The sequence below is a fragment of the Bufo bufo genome, chromosome 5 (genome assembly GCF_905171765.1).
Source record: "Bufo bufo chromosome 5, aBufBuf1.1, whole genome shotgun sequence".
In the NCBI taxonomy this organism is placed as follows: domain Eukaryota; kingdom Metazoa; phylum Chordata; class Amphibia; order Anura; family Bufonidae; genus Bufo; species Bufo bufo.
In genome coordinates, this window is record NC_053393.1 from 425690700 (window position 1) to 425713358 (window position 22659).

Consider the following 22659-nt stretch of genomic DNA (forward strand, 5'->3'; position numbering starts at 1 on the left):
CCGCACCAAACGCGAGTTTGAAAGTAGCCTTACATTACAGCTAACACTCCGCCCGTTGCCGCTCTGCCATCCTGAAAGGGTGTGTGTGTGTGTGTGGGGGAAAGGGTGCTGCGCGCTCTGCCATCTTGAAGGGGGGGGGGGGGGCATTAGCCAGGGCAGAGCAGCAGCCCGATGGTTAGCCCCTCCATACAGCGGTCCCTAAGGACCATGGCATGGGAGGGGTTAAACGGCCGTTTCAAGCAGAGTGTTAGCTGGACATTATAGCTAACACTCTGCCATCCTGAAAGGGGATGGGGGGGGGGGGGGGTTGCTGCGCGTTCTGCATCTCCTAAGTCGAAAGAGGAGCAGACGGCGGGGAAAGTTGTGTGGAGCGCTGTGTCCTGATTGGACACCACGCATGCCCAGTGCAAAACTGGTGATACACACACGGACACAGGGATTTTATTATTCTAGATTACTATCTGTCTTAAAAGTAGATAAATTCAAATTTAGAAAAATTTGGGTAAATTTGGGATTTTTTAAATAAATAAAGATGAAATACCGTATTTTTCGCTTTATAAGATGCACCTGATTATAAGACGCACTTAGGTTTTTGAGGAGTAAAATAAGAAAAAAAATATTTTGAACCAAAAGGTGTGCTTTTGGTGGATTTTGAAGTAATGGTGGTCTGGGGATGACAATGTTATGGGGGATCTGTGGCTGACGCACTGTTATGGGGGACCTATGGCTGAAGTACTGTTATGGGGGACCTGTGGCTGACGCACTGTTATGGGGGACCTGTGGCTGACGCACGGTTATGGGGGACCTGTGGCTGACGCACTGTTATGGGGGACCTGTGGCTGACGCACTGTTATGGGGGACCTGTGGCTGACGCACTGTTATGGGGGACCTGTGGATGACACACTGGTATGGGGATCTGTGGCTAACACACTGTTATGGGGATCTGTGGATGACACACTGTTATGGGGATCTGTGGATGATGCACTGTTATGGGGGATGTGTGCTGTGACACATAGGGCCATAAGGGGGACCACCATAAGATGCTATATGTGTGTATGACACACATATAGCATCTTATGCTGGTCCCCCTCAAGGCCCTATGTTTCATAGCATTACTTTATTAATATGTGTCCCATTACACTCTGCTGAAGCAATCGCTTTCCTTTGATAAACTAGCCTAATCGTCTGAAACAGTATTCACTATAAATGCAGCGGTCCGGCCGGCGCGTGACATCACTCAGTCAGTCACGCTCCTCCCAATTAATGAAGCAGGAGCGCGACTGACTGACGTCACGCGCCGGCCGGACCGCTGCATTCATAGAGTGAGTACTGTTTCAGGCGATTTGGCTAGTTTATCAAAGGAGAGCGATTGCTTCAGCATTAAAGAAATAGACTTTACATACAAAGAGACTGCTGTGCGTGGGGCCTGGTGTAATCCAGTGACTGCACCGGGCCCCGCCGCGAGTTGCCAGCCTCCAGCCCCTCCTCCCACCCCGCATAACTGTAACTGATGTATCGCCGGCCGCTTTGTGCAGCATACCGGCCCGCGATACATCAGTGTCAGCCATGTAAAAATGACACCATCGCTTTATAAGACGCACTGCAATTTCCCCCCCACTTTTGGGGAGAAAAAAATGTGTCTTATAAAGTGAAAAACACGGTATATCTACTCAAATTTACCACTGTCATGAAGTACAATGTGTCACGAGAAAACAATCTCAGAATGGTTTGAATAAGTAAAAGCGGTTCAAAGTTATTACCACAGATTTGCAAAAAATGGCCTGGGCAGGAAGGTGAAAACAGGCCTGTGGTAGAAGGGGTTAAAGAAAAACAATCACTTATATATAAAATATCATAACTTACTCTTCTTTCCTTTTTAACTTTTCTCTTGCTTGTTGAGTATGAGCCAGAAGAAACCACTGTAGAGATGGAGGGTCACACACGGTTGGTATGATGAAATGTCCCATCTCATGTAAACGTGGCACAAAATGATCACTGTTTTTATGGAAAGTAAAAAGAATATGTTTTAGAACAGCATCCAGAACGTCTTCACTACTAAGTAAGGCGGTGCTCCAAATATCTTGTATAAAGTGATTCTCCTTTATTCTAGATGAAACGTTTTAGCTGACATAGCCTATATCAAGCTTGATAAAGACAATGACAACCGAAACATTGCATCTGGATTAAAGGAGAACCACCTTATACAAGATATTTGGAGTGCCGCCTCTATACTTTGTTTTCGATTTTCCATCTTTAGGGGTGAGTTGGAGTGAGTTTAGGGGTGAGTTGAGGGTCCATTCACACGTCCGTAGAATCGGTCCGCATCTGTTCCGCAATTATGCGGAACGTGTGCGGACCAATTCATTCTCTATAGGGCCGGAAGAGATGCGGACAGCACGCACACAGTGTGCGGTCCGCATCCGCATTTCCGGAACGCGCGCCCCCAATGTTCCTGGCCACAACTCTGGAAAAAAAAAAGCATATCCTATTCTTGTCTGTAATTGCGGACAAGAATAGGCATTTCTATGGGGGTGCCGGCCACGTGTATTGCGGATCCGCAATGCACTACGGACGTCTGAATGGAGTCTTAGGGGCACACACCCTCACATCTTGAGTACTAGAAGTACTGTCCATTTAGATTTCCTGATTTTCTTCACTAGTCATGTGCTTCTGACATTGTAATTTAGCAGCTGGAAATGTAATCGGTTACTTCATTCTGGAGAAAAAGTACTTTTAATCTACATGTAAATGAGCAGTTAAGTACACTAAGGGCAGGCTCGAGCCACTCTGTGCACCCTTGCCTCCTGCTTCCTTTGCCAGCCCCTCCAATTTCTTCTTGATTGACAGGGCCAGGTTCATGCACTGTTATCTCTCATCAATTTTGTGAGACAGACAGAAAAATAAGGAAAAGAACAAGCAGCAGGTGGCGCTATACAGATACATTTTATTGAATAGCTCACTGGCTATACTAAAATTCTAATGACATGCAATTATAAAGGTGTTCAGATCCAGGTGCTGGTTTGAAAAAAAAAACTGTAGAATATGCTTTGTGACACAACCCCTTTAATATTGTGTAGGGACAGGGATCTTAACCATTTTTGTAATATACTTTATTAAGGAAAGTGTTTATTTTTACTAGAAAAAAAGGAGATTTTTGTATAACTTACCAGTAAAATCTCTTTCTCGCTCTTCATTAAGGGACACAGGAACCGTGGGTATAGCTATGTCCTCTAGTCCCTCACTATTGCTTGAGAAAGATCCCATTGAGAGGATTGAAACGTTGCTGTATCTTTGGTGAATAAACTCACGTTTTTTCTCGGAAGTGCTGCAGAATTCAATATTTTATGTCCTTTAGAAGGCGTTGACACTAGATAAAGCTGTTAGCTCCTCCCCTGGCAGCTATACCCCCTCCAGCCTGGAGAGAGAGCTTCAGTTTGTGCACAAGCAGTAGGAGAAGCAAGCTAACCAAAGGAAAAACATGGAACACCAACATGCCAAAAGACCCAACGGGGTTCAAAGCAGCAACTGCCACAACTGTGGTTGAATAACAATACTAGGTGGGTGCCGTGTCCCCCAATGAAGTGCGAGAAAGAGATTTTACTGGTAAGTTATACAAAAATCTCCTTTTCTCGCCCATATTCATTGGGGGACACAGGAACCGTGGGACGTCCAAAAGCAGTCCACAGGGAGGTAAAAAACCACAGACCCATGGAAGCAAGTGTCCCTGCAGGCATCTAAGAAACTGCCGCCTGCAAGACCATGCGGCCCAAGGCAGTGTCCGCCGATGCATAAGTGTGCACCTGGTAAAATTTGGTGAGTGTGTGTAAGGAGGACCAAGTAGCCGATTTACACAACCGTGCAGCCGAAGTGCAATTCCTCCGAGCCAAAGATGCGCCCACCGCTGTGGTGGAGGGAGCCGTGACACCTAAGGGAGGAACCCTGCCCCGGGCGAGGTAAGCCTCCACAATTGCAGCCCGAATCCAACGTGCCACCTTGGAGGCCGCCAATCCCTTGCGAGGACCCTCTGGAATGACAAAAAGGGAGTCCGTACAGCGGAAGGGACCGGAGGCTGCTAAATAGATCTTCAGAGCTCTAACAACGTCCAAATGGTGTAACTCCTTTTACTTAGGGTGTGAAGGAGATGTACACAGTGAGGAAACGACAATTTCCTCGTTAATATGGAAGTCAGAGACCACCTTCGGAAGAAAGGAAGGGACGGGCCGGAGAACCACTTTGTCCTTATGAATAACCAGGAAGGGTTCTCTGCAGGAGAGCGCCACCAACTCGGACACCCGTCTGATGGAAGTGATAGCTACAAGGAAAACTACCTTCCAAGACAGGAGCCGTAGAGAAGTCTCCCGCAAGGGCTCAAAGGGGGAAGTCTGGAGCGCTGAGAGGACTAAATTCAGATCCCAAGATGGTAAAGGAGGACGGTATGGAGGAACCGTATGTGCCACTCCCTGAAGAAAGGTCCTTCCAGGCCCCAGGGGGGCCAGAGGGCGCTGGAAAAGGATAGAAAGCGCCGACACCTGACCCTTCAGAGAACTAAGGGCTAGACCAAGGTCCAACCCTGATTGAAGAAAGGACAGGACCGTGGGGAGAGAAAAACAAAGTGGTGGAATATTTCAGCTTTCACAGAAACCCAGGAAGGACCTCCAGGTCCTGTAATAGATCCTGGACGACGCAGGCTTCCTGGCCTGAATCATAGTGCGGATGACATCCGACGAATACCCTCTGTGCGTTAGAATGGCGGTTTCAAATGGCCACCCGTCATCGAAGAGACCATAAATGCTGATGGAAGACCGGTCCCTGCGAAAGAAGGGAGAGGTAGTGACCAAGGAACGTCTCCTAGAAGGAGAACGAGGTCAGCGTACCACGCGCGACGGGGCCAATCTGGGGCGACTAGGATCGTCGGAATGCCCTCCATCCTGATTTTCCGTAGAACCCTGGGTATAAGGGGGAAGGGGGGAAACACGTAAAGGAGGGAGAACCCTTGCCAAGGGGAGATCAGGGCGTCCACGCCGCAAGCTTACGGATCCCTTGCTCAGGAGAGGAAGGTGGGAAGTTTCCGATAAAGTCTTTAGGCCATCAAGTCCACGTGGGGGCGACCCCAACGTAGACAGATCGCCTCGAATACCTCCGGGTGGAGGGACCACTCGCCCGGATCTATCGTGGTCCTGCTGAGGAAGTCCGCAGTCCAGTTCTCCACACCCGGGATTTAGATTGCTGAAATTGCCAGTACACGGGCCTCCGCCCACCGCAAGATCTTGGCAGATTCCTGCATCGCCGTGAGGCTGCGTGTTGCCCACTGGCGGTTGATGTACGCCACCACCGCGGCGTTGTCCGACTGGACTCTGACGGGGCGACCCTTCAGGAGGTGGGTCCAATGCCGGAGGGATAGAAGAATCGCCCTGAGCTCCAGGACATTGATTGGGAGCTTGGACTCCGACCGAGACCATGTGCCTCAGACTGTCCTGGGAGGGAACACTCCTCCCCAACCCAGCAGAATGGCGTGGGTGGTAACAACCGTCCAGGATATCAGAAGGAAAAACCTTCCCAGAACTGGAACCGACAGCCACCAACAAAGGGACGACCTCATCTAAGGAGAGATGTGGATGGGATAGTCCAGGCTCTCGGAAGATTTGTCCCAGGAGGACAGGATTGCTCTCTGGAACGTGCGAGAGTGGAACTGGGCAAAAGGGATCGCCTTCCCTAATGTCCTCATGCAGAGTGAGTCGAATGGACGGAAGTCTGCAGTCGAGAAGAACCCTCACCGAGCGGTGTAAGGCCAATCGCTTGTCCGGGGGAAGGCGAACCTGTGCCGCTTCCGTGTCCAGAAGCATACCCAGAAAGACCTGTTGTCTGGAGGGGGTCAGAGATGACTTCTGCAGATTGACCAGCCACCCGAAACGTGCAAGGGCTTCCAGCGTGATCCGTACGATGCTCAACGCCTGAGCAAAAGAGGGAGCGTTGATGAGGATCTCGTCCAGATAAGGCATAAGGAAGCCAGCCCGAACGGGAGAGCGACAAACTGGTAATGATAGTCTCCTTATGCAAACCTCAGGAAGCGCTGGTGACTCCGCGTGATGGGAACGTGGAGGTATGCGTCCTGGATATCTACGGCCGAAAGGAATTCCCCCTGCTCCAGAGAAGCAATTACGGAACGAAGGGATTCCATCCGAAACCGCTGGAGACGGAGGAACTTGTTCAGTAGTTTGAGGTCCAGGATTGGGCGCACAGAGCCCTCCTTTTTGGGGACCACGAAAAGGTTCGAATAGAATTCCTTGAAACTCTCTGCTGGGGGAACAGGGGAGGGGATTCCCTGGTCCAGGAGAGATTGAATGGCCTGGGAGAAGGTGGCCGTCCCCTCGGGGTCCTGTGGAGGAGGGGATTGAAAAAAACTGTCTGGGGCAAGAGACAGGAACTCGATCACGTATCCCGAGGATACAACGTGGGCCCGCTAGACGTCCTGGAAGAGGAGGAGGCGGCCCCCCACCCTGTTGGGTGGGGGCACACCTTCAGGCTGAGGACTGCTTAGCCGACAACCAAAGAGACGGGTGTCGGCAAAGGGGAGTCCGACTAAAGAACGCTTGGAAGTCGCTTCCGCTGCCCACACCTTCAGCCAAAGCTCGCGGTGTAAGGTGACCGCAAGCGCCGAAGAGTGCGTGATGAGGGCGCCAGCGTCCAAGGACGCCTCGCAGAGGAACTTCCCCGCCTGGATGATAAGCTGCGCCAAGGATCGGAGATCCTGAGCAGGGACCTCGGATACCAAGTCCAGGTCCAGCTGACTGCCCCACTCAGAGATCGCCTTTGCCACCCACGCGGAGGCGAACACGGGCCTAAGGGCTGACCCCGTAGCTGCAAAGAGGGACTTCGTCAAAGATTCCATCCGACGAACTTCTGCGGACTGAAGGGAGGATCCATCGGCTAAAGGAATAGCCGTATTTTTGGCTAGCCGTGTCACTGGTGGGTCCACCTTAGGAGGGGATGTACATGTGGAAACGCAATCCGCTGTGAAAGAATTTAGGATGACCAGCTATTTTGGGGCGGAAAAACGCATGTCTGGATGATCCCAAGCCTTGGAAACGACACGACGGCCTGGAGCAGGCATCACTTATCTGTCCAGCCGCCATCTTAACCCTTCCTCTTCTCCAGCAGGGTCACCCCTTCAACTACTGGCACCATAGTGGCAGGAAGCTGGAAGAGAGACTTGGATGGGTGACCTTTCAGCTGGCGGGATGCAGGGGAGCAAGGCTGCCCTGGTCCCCTTGTCTTCTTGTGGGGGAGGAGGCAGCGTGGCGGGCCAACGCTGGCGTGCTCCCCCGGGAGAACAGGGAGGCTAGGCGACCACTGTTTGCCACCTGAAAAAGAGGAAAAAAGGGAGGTCTTGCCTCCTATTGACACTAGAAAAAACGGAAGCTCTCTCTCCAGGCTGGAGGGGGTATAGCTGCCAGGGGAGGAGCTAACAGCTTTATCTAGTGTCAACGCCTCCTAGAGAACATAGCTATACCCACGGTTCCTGTGTCCCCCAATGAATATGGGCGAGAAACATGCTGTAAAGGAAGACTAACTGAGCATTGCTAAGATGAGTCCGTCTTAAGCATCTACTGAACGTAGAACATTCTCAGTTTACCTCTTATCTTACTATGATCTGTGCCTGTGTTCCCTGCCTATGTGACTGGGAGCAGAACTGCTACCGAACCGTGATGGCAGTTCTGCGCCTTTTTCTCTATTCAGGGAAGTGAGAGGAGAACAGGACTGCCAGCGATTAGCTCTAACAGTAAGTTTACTATGGTCCTGTTCTCCTCTCTTTCCTGCATTCAGTAACAGAGACGTAACGAAAAAATAAGTGGTCCCTGGGGGGAGAAAGTGCCGGGGCACTCTCCGTAATGTACTGCTCTGAGACAGAGAATATGAAGGAGAAAAAAGGGGCAGTAACGTGATATAAAAACTAAGGTTTATTAGAATTAATTAAGATCCCTGATGGGGAAGACAAGCCCCTACCAAACAAACAAGACAGACAACATAATGGGGCCCAATATGAGTCCCCAAAGGATAGGTCACTCGTGCAGAGCTGGCCCACAATAAACACAAAAAATAGATCTTTGGCCAATGCCGTAGATCTTAATTATGCCATACGGCACGATGCAGGATAGATCTTACCGGTATGCCAATCAGGACAGTTATAGTCCAAAAGACAGGAGGTGGAGGAGCTTCTTGTGTTCTGAAGAGCGTCCTCTTGTTGGTGACAACTGGGTTCCAAGGGGCTGCAGGGAAAGTCTATCCCTGTTTATGCCCTACTTGGCCTGTAGATCCCTATGGTGTCAACCTAACACGAGGTCCTGTCCCCGCAAGGGGTGGCCACGTCCAGAACCTAACCCTATTACGTCACCCTAGATAGCCCTAAAGGAGCAATGAGCTGGTCCTGATGGTAATGGGGGTAACCAGGGTGGGAGGGAAGAAATGGGTGTGGATGATATATATATCGGAGTCCCTACGCGTTTCGTTATCTCGGGAATATATCAAAAATATGGAAGATACCTCCACTTTATTAAAGAAGGGAGACCCCTTAACTCTTCAGGGGACAGGGGTCATAAGTGGAGGATATTGTCTCCACTCCTATCACCGTGTAGTCATATGTCTAGATCAAAGGGAGGGGACGGGCCTGTGGGTTATACAGGCCTAACTAGGCCGGTGTGGTCAAGGTCAGCCCAGGTATCTGTGAATTGCAAAGTGACAGAAAAAAATCTGTTCAAGTACTCAGCATGACGAGCATAGTGAATGTATCATACATTTGGTTAGTTTTACTCACAGTTATACTCGTGGAGCGTGTGTAACATGTACCAAAACAAGCAACGCTCCCAGCCCGATTTGATGATCTAGATGGGAAGGAGGGATGACAAAGGAAAATTCTGTGGGTTGCGCAGACCTGATAGGACTAATGAAGTCCAAATAAGCCCAAATACCTATAGTACAAACAATAAATCAATGATTCAATCTGTACTTAGCAGCAACCCTCATAGAGATGGCATAAAGAAGATTCATTTACTTACAGCTTATGAATATGGGGCGCGTGTAGCGAATCCCATACAGAGCAGGCCGCCTGTGTGTCAGCGTCTGGCGGCGTTACTATGGGCGCCAAACAGTTTAAATGGGAGAGGCGGGCTGGCTGTGCGCCTGCGTGCGGAGTGCGGCCGGCGTCATGTGACTATGCGTATGTCAGATGACGCGGCGGTCCGCCTCCACCCCAGCGCATGCGCAGTCGTCAAAGAAGGCAGCCCGGCCGCCGTGCGGTTAAAGTGACGCGAGACCAGGCAAAATAGCCTGGAAGCGTCATACAAGCCTGGCGCGGCATAGGCTGTGAGGTAAGGTTTAGCGGCGGTGGGGGGAGTGGCTTAATAGATGCGGCCGGCTCATACCCCTGCGCCTAAGCTCATATGGGTGACAGTGAATCACCGAGAGCATGGGACCTCAAGGAGGGGCATTAAGTGGCAGGTAGCCCCCCTGGACAAAGACAAGGTGTGATTGCCCAATGAAAGCAATTACATGATAGTACAATAAATAACAATAACTCATACAGAGCTGTGGAATATGTTGTCATCTAGGTCGCCAAAATAGCATATGAATGGGGTAATAAACATATGCCTGGCTAAAGCAACATATGGATGAGCCCAGATGTGATGTGGTGGCCATTGAGACATCAAGACCATGTAAGCCTCCAAATAATTAAAATCATAAGACGACGTGTATGTCCCATGGTAGAGTCGTGCTATTAGCAATGTATAGCATGATCACAGGGCAAGGTGGCCCCTATTATATGAAGTAAGTTCCTAAAGTATACAGAGATGGCCTCAATCACACCTGGAGCAATATAAAAGTAGTACAGATGGTAGAAGTCAGAAGACACAACGCGGTCCAACATACGTATTACTTGCAAGTGCTGAGTGGACCATTATGTATGAACCGGGGAATTTCTCACAAGAAACAACCGAATTGTAACTGGTCATTAAGCTGGAGAATATTAATCTTGAACCCAATTGGTTCCTAGGGTCGATTGACGTCGAGGCATTGTACTCCTCAATCCCCCATGACAAAGGCCTGGCTGCCACAGCATACTTCCTGAAAGCGAGGGGACTTCAGTTTGCTGCTCATAACGAATTGGTTCTACAACTCTTGAGCTTTGTTTTGACCAGCAACTGCTTTCTCTTCGACGGTCGTATATACCACCAGCTCAGGGGCACCGTCTTACGCTAACTCTCTCCTGGGCTGGTGGGAAGAGACCACAGTCTTTGGTGACACACCTAATTGGTATATGGAGTACATCGTCCTCTGGGCCCGCTTCATAGATGATATTTTCATCCTGTGGAGCGGGTCAGAGGACGAGTTCAAGAGGTTGGTGGATGAGCTTAACATCAACACTATCAATCTCCGATTCACTTCGGTGATTGTACATAATAACCTGCCCTTTTTGGACATCTGTATCTCAAGAGACACCACGGGAGGTCTACAGACCACTATCTTCCGCAAGGAGACATCCACAAATTCACTCCTTCGGTGGGACAGTTGTCATCCTGTCCCATTGAAACGTGGGATCCCTGTGGGTCAATATCTGAGACTCAGGCGCAATTGTTCGGATCCCAATGAATTTTTACGGCAGGCAAATGAGCTCAGACAGCGTTTCCTGGCACGGGGTTATCCGGACAATACACTAAGAAAGGCATATCAAAGGGCCAGGCAGGAGACACGTACCACACTCCTACATCCCAAGGGTGGTCCCAAAACTGGCCCACAACCAAATAAATTACGCATTATTGGTACATTCGATTCGGCGGCTAGACAGATTAAGGAGATCCTAGCACGTAATTGGGACACTCTCCTGATGGATCCAGATCTGACTACTGTTATAAGTCCTTATCCATCAGTGACTTACAGGAGAGGGACCAATTTGAGGGATCAATTCGTACACAGCCACTACAATCCTCCAAAAAAGAGGACTTGGCTGGATCAACCAGTGAATGGCTGTTTCAAATGCGGCAGATGCAGTTTTTGTAAATATGTTACCCAGGGCAAAGTTGTCGCAGTTGGCCCTGCGGATCCCGACCATCACATACGAGATTTCATCAATTGCCGCACCGCAGGCGTGGTTTACCTCCTCACCTGCGAGTGCGGCATTAGATATGTCGGCAAGACCCGTAGGGAGCTACGGGTACGCATGGGCGAGCATCTGGGCGACATACGCAATAAAAGAGACACCCCAGTGGCCAGACACATCCATGCTGCCCATGATGGACGCTCATCAGGGATCAGTTTTATGGGACTGGAGGTGGTTAGGAAGCCACCACGCGGAGGGGACTGGGACAAGAGGATTCTCCAGAGGGAGTGTTGGTGGATCTTCCGATTGAAGACCACCAACCCCCTTGGTCTTAATGACCAGTTACAATTCGGTTGTTTCTTGTGAGAAATTCCCCAGTTCATACATAATGGTCCACTCAGCACTTGCAAGTAATACGTATGTTGGACCGCGTTGTGTCTTCTGACTTCTACCATCTGTACTACTTTTATACAGGGAGTGCAGAATTATTAGGCAAGTTGTATTTTTGAGGATTAATTTTATTATTGAACAACAACCATGTTCTCAATGAACCCAAAAAACTCATTAATATCAAAGCTGAATATTTTTGGAAGTAGTTTTTAGTTTGTTTTTAGTTTTAGCTATTTTAGGGGGATATCTGTGTGTGCAGGTGACTATTACTGTGCATAATTATTAGGCAACTTAACAAAAAACAAATATATACCCATTTTAATTATTTATTTTTACCAGTGAAACCAATATAACATCTCAACATTCACAAATATACATTTCTGACATTCAAAAACAAAACAAAAACAAATCAGTGACCAATATAGCCACCTTTCTTTGCAAGGACACTCAAAAGCCTGCCATCTATGGATTCTGTCAGTGTTTTGATCTGTTCACCATCAACATTGCGTGCAGCAGCAACCACAGCCTCCCAGACACTGTTCAGAGAGGTGTACTGTTTTCCCTCCTTGTAAATCTCACATTTGATGATGGACCACAGGTTCTCAATGGGGTTCAGATCAGGTGAACAAGGAGGCCATGTCATTAGATTTTCTTCTTTTATACCCTTTCTTGCCAGCCACGCTGTGGAGTACTTGGACGCGTGTGATGGAGCATTGTCCTGCATGAAAATCATGTTTTTCTTGAAGGATGCAGACTTCTTCCTGTACCACTGCTTGAAGAAGGTGTCTTCCAGAAACTGGCAGTAGGACTGGGAGTTGAGCTTGACTCCATCCTCAACCCGAAAAGGCCCCACAAGCTCATCTTTGATGATACCAGCCCAAACCAGTACTCCACCTCCACCTTGCTGGCGTCTGAGTCGGACTGGAGCTCTCTGCCCTTTACCAATCCAGCCACGGGCCCATCCATCTGGCCCATCAAGACTCACTCTCATTTCATCAGTCCATAAAACCTTAGAAAAATCAGTCTTGAGATATTTCTTGGCCCAGTCTTGACGTTTCAGCTTGTGTGTCTTGTTCAGTGGTGGTCGTCTTTCAGCCTTTCTTACCTTGGCCATGTCTCTAAGTATTGCACACCTTGTGCTTTTGGGCACTCCAGTGATGTTGCAGCTCTGAAATATGGCCAAACTGGTGGCAAATGGCATCTTGGCAGCTGCACGCTTGACTTTTCTCAGTTCATGGGCAGTTATTTTGTGCCTTGGTTTTTCCACACGCTTCTTGCGACCCTGTTGACTATTTTGAATAAAACGCTTGATTGTTCGTTGATCACGCTTCAGAAGCTTTGCAATTTTAAGAGTGCTGCATCCCTCTGCAAGATATCTCACTATTTTTGACTTTTCTGAGCCTGTCAAGTCCTTCTTTTGACCCATTTTGCCAAAGGAAAGGAAGTTGCCTAATAATTATGCACACCTGATATAGGGTGTTGATGTCATTAGACCACACCCCTTCTCATTACAGAGATGCACATCACCTAATATGCTTAATTGGTAGTAGGCTTTCGAGCCTATACAGCTTGGAGTAAGACAACATGCATAAAGAGGATGATGTGGTCAAAATACTCATTTGCCTAATAATTCTGCACGCAGTGTATTGCTCCAGGTGTGATTGAGGCCATCTCTGTATACTTTAGGACCTTACTTCATATAATAGGGGCCACCTTGCCCTGTGATCATGCTATACATTGCTAATAGCACAACTCTACCATGGGACATACACGTCGTCTTATGATTTTAATTATTTGGAGGCTTACATGGTCTTGATGTCTCAATGGCCACCACATCACATCTGGGCTCATCCATATGTTGCTTTAGCCAGGCATATGTTTATTACCCCACTCATATGCTATTTTGGTGATCTAGATGACAACATATTCCACAGCTCTGTATGAGTTATTGTTATTTATTGTACTATCATGTAATTGCTTTCATTGGGCAATCACACCTTGTCTTTGTCCAGGGGGGCTACCTGCCACTTAATGCCCCTCCTTGAGGTCCCATGCTCTCGGTGATTCACTGTCACCCATATGAGCATAGGCGCAGGGGTATGAGCCGGCCGCATCTATTAAGCCACTCCCCCCACCGCCGCTAAACCTTACCTCACAGCCTATGCCGCGCCAGGCTTGTATGACGCTCCCAGGCTATTTTGCCTGGTCTCGCGTCACTTTAACCGTACGGCAGCCGGGCTGCCTTCTTTGACGACTGCGCATGCGCTGGGGTGGAGGCGGACCGCCGCGTCATCTGACATACGCATAGTCACATGACGCCGGCCGCACTCTGCACGCAGGCGCACAGCCAGCCCGCCTCTCCCATTTAAACTGTTTGGCGCCCATAGTAACGCCGCCAGACGCTGACACACAGGCGGCAAGTTAACCTGGACTGCCGCTCTGTATGGGATTCGCTACACGCGCCCCATATTCATAAGCTGTAAGTAAATTAATCTTCTTTATGCCATCTCTATGAGGGTTGCTGCTAAGTACAGATTGAATCATTGATTTATTGTTTGTACTATAGGTATTTGGGCTTATTTGGACTTCATTAGTCCTATCAGGTCTGCGCAACCCACAGGGTTTTCCTTTGTCATCCCTCCTTCCCATCTAGATCATCAAATCGGGCTGGGAGCGTTGCTTGTTTTGGTACATGTTACACACACTCCACGAGTATAACTGTGAGTAAAACTAACCAAATGTATGATACATTCACTATGCTCGTCATGCTGAGTACTTGAACAGATTTTTTTCTGTCACTTTGCAATTCACAGATACCTGGGCTGACCTTGACCACACCGGCCTAGTTAGGCCTGTATAACCCACAGGCCCGTCCCCTCCCTTTGATCTAGACATATGACTACACGGTGATAGGAGTGGAGACAATATCCTCCACTTATGACCCCTGTCCCCTGAAGAGTTAAGGGGTCTCCCTTCTTTAATAAAGTGGAGGTATCTTCCATATTTTTGATATATTCCTGAGATAACGAAACTCGTAGGGACTCCGATATATATATCATCCACACCCATTTCTTCCCTCCCACCCTGGTTACCCCCATTACCATCAGGACCAGCTCATTGCTCCTTTAGGGCTATCTAGGGTGACGTAATAGGGTTAGGTTCCGGACGTGGCCACCCCTTGCGGGGACAGGACCTCGTGTTAGGTTGACACCATAGGGATCTACAGGCCAAGTAGGGCATAAACAGGGATAGACTTTCCCTGCAGCCCCTTGGAACCCAGTTGTCACCAACAAGAGGACGCTCTTCAGAACACAAGAAGCTCCTCCACCTCCTGTCTTTTGGACTATAACTGTCCTGATTGGCATACCGGTAAGATCTATCCTGCATCGTGCCGTATGGCATAATTAAGATCTACGGCATTGGCCAAAGATCTATTTTTTGTGTTTATTGTGGGCCAGCTCTGCACGAGTGACCTATCCTTTGGGGACTCATATTGGGCCCCATTATGTTGTCTGTCTTGTTTGTTTGGTAGGGGCTTGTCTTCCCCATCAGTAACAGAGACGTGCAAGAAACAGAGAAAATAAATGTAAAAATAAACGACATATTACATCCTCCATCACTTACTATTCCAGCGTCATCTGCAGTCCACGTAAACTGCGTGGGTGAATGGGTACTCTCCGGTTTAGCAGCTTTTTGCAGAATGCATGAAGGACAGAGTAATGCTCCTCCATTGTCAACAATGGCTGCAGTTCCTCAATGTGCACTATTTCAATGCCCCCAAGGAGATGGCTTATCCTATCCTGTAGCTGCAGCAACTTTCCTTGAAGTACACAGAAGCTGGGTAACCTTTCAAAAAGCTTGATAAAAAAAAAAAGTAAAAAAAAATGTTATTTGAAAATCCTGCACAGTGAAAGGTAATAAACATTTTATAATAATATAAATATATAATAATAGTAATAATCTGTGATAATGGCGGTGGAGGTCCAACATCTGGCACTCCCACCGATCAGATGTTTTTGGGAGCCGTTGGCGCCGGGGACTAAACAGTGGACAGAATTGGAAGCAGAAGTCTCCACTTAACATGTAATAGCCGTATCTGCGGACTGCATCTCAGCTCCCATTCAAATGAACTTCGCATAAAAACGCGTGCAAGTCAGTAATGTATGAGATGCTTCTTCTGGTTCAGGAACTTCAGACAATACATTGCTTAGAAACAGATGTCAATTTTTATGACGCTTTCAGGAACCGTCATTCTAGTTATCTAACCAAATTGATCATTTCCCAAGAGAAGAGACTTATGTCGATGAATCCAATGAGCAGTGCCTGTAGCAGGTACACAGGCAAACAATCCACTTCAAGAATTTTCTTATGAACAAACATTATTTTTCCAAGGCATCCATGAAATGAAACCATAACTGTCTACGCAGAAGAGGAAGACATGACTACTAAATGTATGAGCACAGACGGAACCTGATTGCTGAAGTCTCCTGTATGCCATAAAACTAAGCTCCAGCCCACAATATGCTTATAAATCAAGCACTAAAAGATTTCAGCAGCAGATCACATGCAGCCGTTCTCCACTTGCCAGACTGATTTTCTCTAAAGCTATGTGAAGCAGTTTTCCTTTCATCCTGCACAGGAAGGTAGAGCCATTAAACTGATTATTTGGGGACTATATCAGAACACACAGGGGTGGATGAGGCAGTCAGGCTGCTTAGATCAGTGTTGGCATACACAGAAATACAAGGAGCATGCAGCACAGGTCTGATCAAAAGGTTTGGACAAAGCAATCATTTTCACTGCCCGACTGTACGGTGGAAATGTAGTGGCAGCTTTTTCTAGCTCAGGACCATTCATTTCAACATGATTTATTTACAGAGGATCTGTCAGCTCTATTGCCTCCTTACTGACACCAGTGCCATAGGCTCTATTCTCCCCTCATTACCTCTGTAATATGGCACTTCATTGAACTTTTTTTTTTTTTTTATCCATGGGAAAAAAAGCATCTGTATAAATTTGAACACCTAGTATTGGGCCCATAGATTTTTATTTATACCATATTAATGCGGCATACAACTTGGATCTTGTATGATGCTGTAAGACTAAGGCCTCTTTCACACGGGCGTTGCGGGAAAATGTGCGGGTGCGTTGCGGGAACACCCGCGATTTTTCCGCGCGAGTGCAAAACACTGTAATGCGTTTTTGGTACCCAAAACATTGTAATCGCGCGTGTTTGGTACCCAAACCCGAACTTCTTCACAGAAGTTCGGGCTTGGGATCGGTGTTCTGTAAATAGTATTATTTTCCCTTATAACATGGTTATAAGGGAAAATAATAGCATTCTGAATACAGAATGCATAGTAAAACAGCGCTGGAGGGGTTAAAAAACAAAACAAAAACATTTAACTCACCTTAATCCACTTGATCGCGTAGCCCGGCATCTCCGTCTGTCTCTTTTACTGTATAGGACCGGTGGTGAGCATTAACTATAGTTCAAGGACCTGTGATGACGTCACTCCGGTCATCACATGGTACGTCACATGATCTTTTACCATGGTGAATCACCATGGTAAAAGATCATGTGACGTACCATGTGATGACCGGAGTGACGTCATCCCAGGTCCTTGAACTATAATTAATGCTCACCACAGGTCCTAGTCAGTAAAGGGGACAGAAGGAGATGCCGGGCTACGCGTTCAAGTGGATTAAGGTGAGTTAAATGATTTTTTATTTTTTTTTAACCCCTCCAGCGCTGTTTTACTATGCATTCTGTATTCAGAATGCTATTATTTTCCCTTATAACCATGTTATAAGGGAAAATAATAATGATCGGGTCTCCATCCCGATCGTCTCCTAGCAACCGTGCGTGAAAATTGCACCACTTCCGCACTTGCTTGCGATTTTCACGCAACCCCATTCATTTCTATGGGGCCTGCGTTACGTGAAAAACGCACAAAGAGGAGCATGCTGCGATTTTCACGCAACGCAAAAGTGATGCGTGAAAATCACCGCTCGTGTGCACAGCCCCATAGAAATGAATGGGTCGGTATTCAGTGCGGGTGCAATGCGTTAGCCTCCCGCATCGCATCCGCGCGGAATACTCGCTCGTGTGAAAGGGGCCTAACACTATACTAGTAAATACTACTGTGAGGCAGACAAGTCTTACTACAGCAATTCTTTTAAGTGTCGCAAAACAGATGGAGCAATCATTTTCAGTATCACCTTGGTCCAGTGATGATGAACGTCCATTGTCCCCAACATGACGTGTCCAGCTGCACTCATGCCCGTCTGGTCTGTGAATATGACTGTGTGTCCTAGGAAGGAAAACTAAGTTTAGTACATAACACATTTCTAAAGGATAAAAAGAAGACTATTTTTTTAAGCAAATATAGGTGCTTAACCACAGGAGTATTAGACCTGTGTTTGTCCCTTTGAGAGACTACTCTTGAGCTCTGTGCAGATGATTGAAACAGTTGTTAGAGCAACCCTTTTATTCTCTGGGTGGAGGTTCAGTGCCACAAAATAAGGAATTTGTAGCAGTATGCAAATTAATCACAAAGTGCACAGTGGGCAGTCCCTAAAATGGCAAGTGCCCATGCCATCATCACTAAACCAAGCCCTGCTCCTTCCCCTTGTTACAGGCTGAAATCTTCTAAAACCCCAGACAGTACATTACCTTCTGGGTCCACCACTATAATTCATTGTGCTGCACATGCACCATCAACGTGTGAGGTACACCTAGAAAGGCGTTAGGCGCAGGACTATAGCCTGGAAGGGAGGGGTCGATAATGGTGGATGGCAGAAGGTAGTGTATGGCACATGCCTGGTCTGGGGTTAACACAGAGCCTGCATGAGATTTTACTGCAGGGTTGTGAGACGCCAGAAGAAGATGTCAATCATGGGCTAGAGAGACAAACAGTCCTTAGTTTAGAGATGATAGCATAGTCACGTCCACTGCTAGGTACTGCCCACTGTGCACTTGGCGCTCAATGGCATATCAGTTTAAACTTCTTTATCTGTGGCACCGATCCTCTATCCAGGGAACAAATGGCATGCTCTAACAAATGTTTTAGTTATCTGCACAGCGCTGGGAGTTGTTAGACACGTTAGATCAAAAACCCATTAAAAGAATTATGACATCCAGAATTTTATTAACAGTCTAAAGAAGAATTTATAGAATTGTTTCATGGGTAGGAAAAAATATGTAAGGCATGAAAATGTGATAATATTACAAGAAGGCAGAAGGGAGAGGGATTTACCTTTTGCCATCTTCAGAGACTCAGAATTATGTTTCATAAGACGTCCTAAACTGTGCAGCTGGCCGCAGCGATGAGCTATACCCCAGCTTCTCTGCCATCTAAAAAATGAGGCAAGAGTGGACTTTTAAAAACCTGTCCATTTGGAATCCTATAAAATTGCCCTTAGTGTATATGTGTATGCTTCTGTGTATGGTCCTGGGAATTTAGACTGGTTTTAGACCTAGGATTTAGGTCAGGGAGTGATAACTCTGCACAGTGCTGTGGATTATGATGGCGCCATACAAGTAAGAGGACATAAATGAGTAACTGAAGTTTAGTCATTGGTCTTTTTTTTAGTTATATATTAACAATTACTTAAAAATCCTGAAATGGTCATTCATAAAATTAGCTGTGCATTACTTATTGTACCCTTGAGGTCAGAGACACACATGACTAGGAATGTGTAGCAAGTGTTTGCCCTCTGGGAGGATTTGTGAAACACAGTTCTTATTACTGAAAAACTTGGCTCGAGAAAATAAAGTCCTCTACCAGTCCCTACGCCAATTCTTAGGCTAGTTTCATATCTGCAGTTTTGTTTCCGGATTTGAGATCCAGCAGAGGTTCCGTTTTGATTTACACATTAGTATGCATCCGTTCTGTTAGGATGTGTTAAATCAAAAGGGAACAAAGCGGACCCGTCACTAAATACATTGGTGACGGATTAGTTTTTTCAGGGAACAAACTGGATCTGTCACCATTGACTTACGTGGTTTTTAGTGCCGTAACTGGTTTGTTCTGTTTCGCAGCTTGCAGCAGTTTTGGGTCCGGTTACAAAACAGAATGCTGACGTAACGGAAGGCATCCTGCGTGGAGCATACTCCATTCAGAATGAATTGGCCCAAAACAGAACCGTTTTTGGCCCGGTTTTGAGATCCTTTGCCTGATCTCAAAACGAGAATGGCAAAATGCAGGTATGAAAGTAGCCTTACTCAGGAAGTCTGTATACGATTATAAAACCACAGCAGAAGAAAGAGCACCACCGCTGTTCATGGGTTGTGTCTGGTATTGCAGTTCAGTTCCATTGAAGTAATTGAAAATGTAGCACTGGTTTTTTTGCAGTGGTATAACTGAACCCTATCTATAGCAGTTTTTTTTTAAACTGTCACACAAATTCTGCGTAGTAGGTTTTATAGGCCTCTACCTATGAAGAATTGTGATCTAAGCTCATGCTTCCTTATGTGGGAATTTACCGGATACCAGAAAGTTGAAGCTGGTCGGACAGCTCTGTTTTCAAGCGTTCCAGTTCTTCCCTTAGAGGAATACTATTGCTCAGCTTTTTCTGCGCCACTTCTTGGTTACTTAGTATCCAGGAACTAGTATAAAAAATATATAAAACAATTAAGAAAACCAATTCTATAGCAGGCCTTACATCACTGGGAACTATGCAAGTAAGTGACTGTGACAATAGGATAGTTCAGTAGCAGTACAAATGGCTGCTGTAATTGAGCTTCCAACTACAAGAGGAAGAAAATGTCAGAAAGTGGAGAAAAGGCTCTGCACACATCAATAGATGACATGTCCTCAGCACAGCAAGCAGGTGAGCGAATGCATGACGAAAGAGTAGAATGGACATGTACAAGCTATAATAATAATAATAACCTTACTCTTAGGCTTCATGCACACGACCGCTGTTTTGGTCCGCATCCCAGCCGATACGGACCCATTCACTTCAGTGGGGCCGCAAAAGATGCGGACAGCCCTCCTGCCGCATCCGTTGCTCCGTTTCGTGGTCCGCAAAATAAATATAACCTGTCATATTCTTGTCTGTTTTGCGGACAAGAATAAGCAGTTATATCAATGGCTGTCCGTGCCGTTCCGCAAATTGCGGAATGCACACGGACGCCTTCCGTGTTTTGCGGATCCGCAATTTACGGACCGAAAAACACACAACGGTCGTGTGCACGAGGCCTTACTCATTTATATTGTGCTATCAACTTCCATAGCGCTTTACATGATATATTAGGACATCCTCAGATGTCGGAGTGACGTATCATAAGACAAAATACTCTCCCTGACCCCTGAGTATATTACTATGATATTTTACTATGACATCTGAGAACATCCTAATATGGACACTGTACATAATGTCTGATTTTTTTTATTCCTTTATAGCATAACCCCTTTAATGTTTGGATGGTTGCAGAAAATGAGGGAGGGAAGACATGAGAAAAGTCTTATATATAAGAGTGTGAGGAGGTGATTAGAGTTGTGGACAAGAGGTTACTATTAGCACGATGTGGGTTGCATATATGGGGAGACCCCAAATTACTATCAGAAATACGCCTATATTAGGCATATTTCGGCACACAGGTTATTTGCGCCATAATCTGCGACTTTTCCCCGCTCATGCCAGGTCTAAAAAGGTGGGCATGGCGTGAGTGGGCAAGGGCTGGCACGCTCGTCTCATTCATTTTCTGTGCCTATTTTAGGTGTAGAAAATGGTCTAAATTCAAGCCAAGAAGGAAGCACTCTTACATTTAGATCGGCAGTGGATACGTCAACGTTACATAGAGGCAGACACCTCTTCATAACTTCAGTGGATCCACCAGCATCTAAAACGCAGGTCTTAATAAATGACCCCCTAAATGTCATGTCAGACAGACTGGAACAGATACAAGAAACAGCTGGACCTTAGATGTCTGGTAAGGAGAGAATCTGAAGGAATAGAGTGCGTTCGATCCATAGTATCAGAAGCAGTGAATAGATTGAGAAGGATTAGTATGGAGTGGCAGCCTTCAGGTTTAATAGTTACTAGGTCGGCAGTCATTTTTGTGAGCCGATATGGCAAACTGCATTAGTTTAAAAAAAAAAAAAACAACTGCACACATTCCTAATGGAATGGATATCCAAGTTAACGGGAACCTGTCGCCACAAAATGAGGAGTTATAGAGCAGGATGAGCGGAGTAGATTGATATATAGTTTTGCAGGAAAAGATTCACTAAAACATGTAATTTATACATTTAATGCTCTGCTTTTTCTGAACTTAAGACCACCCTGGTGTACAGCTATATACACTGAGAATGCCATCAGTCACCGATAAGACAGCCCCCATGTACAACTGAGAACAGAAGGAGCAGCGATATAAATGTATAAACTACACGTTTTACTGGATAAATCTGCTCGGCTCCTCCTGCTCTATAACATGCTGTCCACTGCATTTAGTGGGGACAGGGCTTCTTTAAGTATGGATGAAACGGATTTGCTGTCTATCAAAATAAAGATTGGATATTAATTCAATATCACAATGCTTTACCAATAATCATAAATCTATGACAATGCTCTTTGGTGCAATGTAAGTGTCCTATTACAGAACTTTACAGTGGACAGTGGAGACTGTATAAAAGTGTTTCAGCTTCCATTTTATTTAATGATTGAAAGGTTTAGTTCAGATATTGTGAAATAATGGCAGATTTACTGTCTGGATTCTGGAAAGCAATTAACAGTATAATACATGTGGGTGGGGTCTTGTAAACCACATTCACATGTAGTGGAAAAGCAAGCATGATGCAGATATAATGTGAAAATTTTGCTGCAGGAATTGCCACAGCGGGTGTGGATGTACCCAAATATGACAGAATACTTACTGGTTATCTTTTCAGACTGAAGTAACAGATTTGCATTGATCTTAAAAGGATTATCCACCTTTTATTAAGTGATGGGATATCCTTAAGAAGTCAATGGGAGCAGTGAGTAGATGTAGTTGTCTGCTTCTGGCGCCAGGGCTATAGCCAAACACCTGATTGCTGGGGGTGAAGATCAGGTTGTGATGGCCTATACTAAGGATAGGCCATCACTTAATAAAAGGTAGACATTCAGATGATCACTACAGATGCAAAGATCATCATTGCCAGAGGGATATTAGACAGTGAGAACCTGAA

General features: G+C 46.5%; 1 protein-coding gene across 1 annotated transcript in view; it reads right to left on the bottom strand.

Moving 5' to 3' along the window:
* The window catches only part of TCAIM (T cell activation inhibitor, mitochondrial), a 62040-nt gene that overhangs the window by 21367 nt on the left and 18014 nt on the right, over positions 1-22659 (bottom strand). Inside the window, exons 6-10 of the mRNA XM_040433396.1 lie at positions 19971-20093; positions 18742-18839; positions 17705-17796; positions 15107-15339; positions 1864-1995 (exon numbers count right to left, since the gene is read on the bottom strand). Of these exons, the coding sequence (XP_040289330.1) occupies positions 1864-1995; positions 15107-15339; positions 17705-17796; positions 18742-18839; positions 19971-20093 (678 nt within the window). The remainder of the gene's footprint in view (positions 1-1863; positions 1996-15106; positions 15340-17704; positions 17797-18741; positions 18840-19970; positions 20094-22659) is intronic.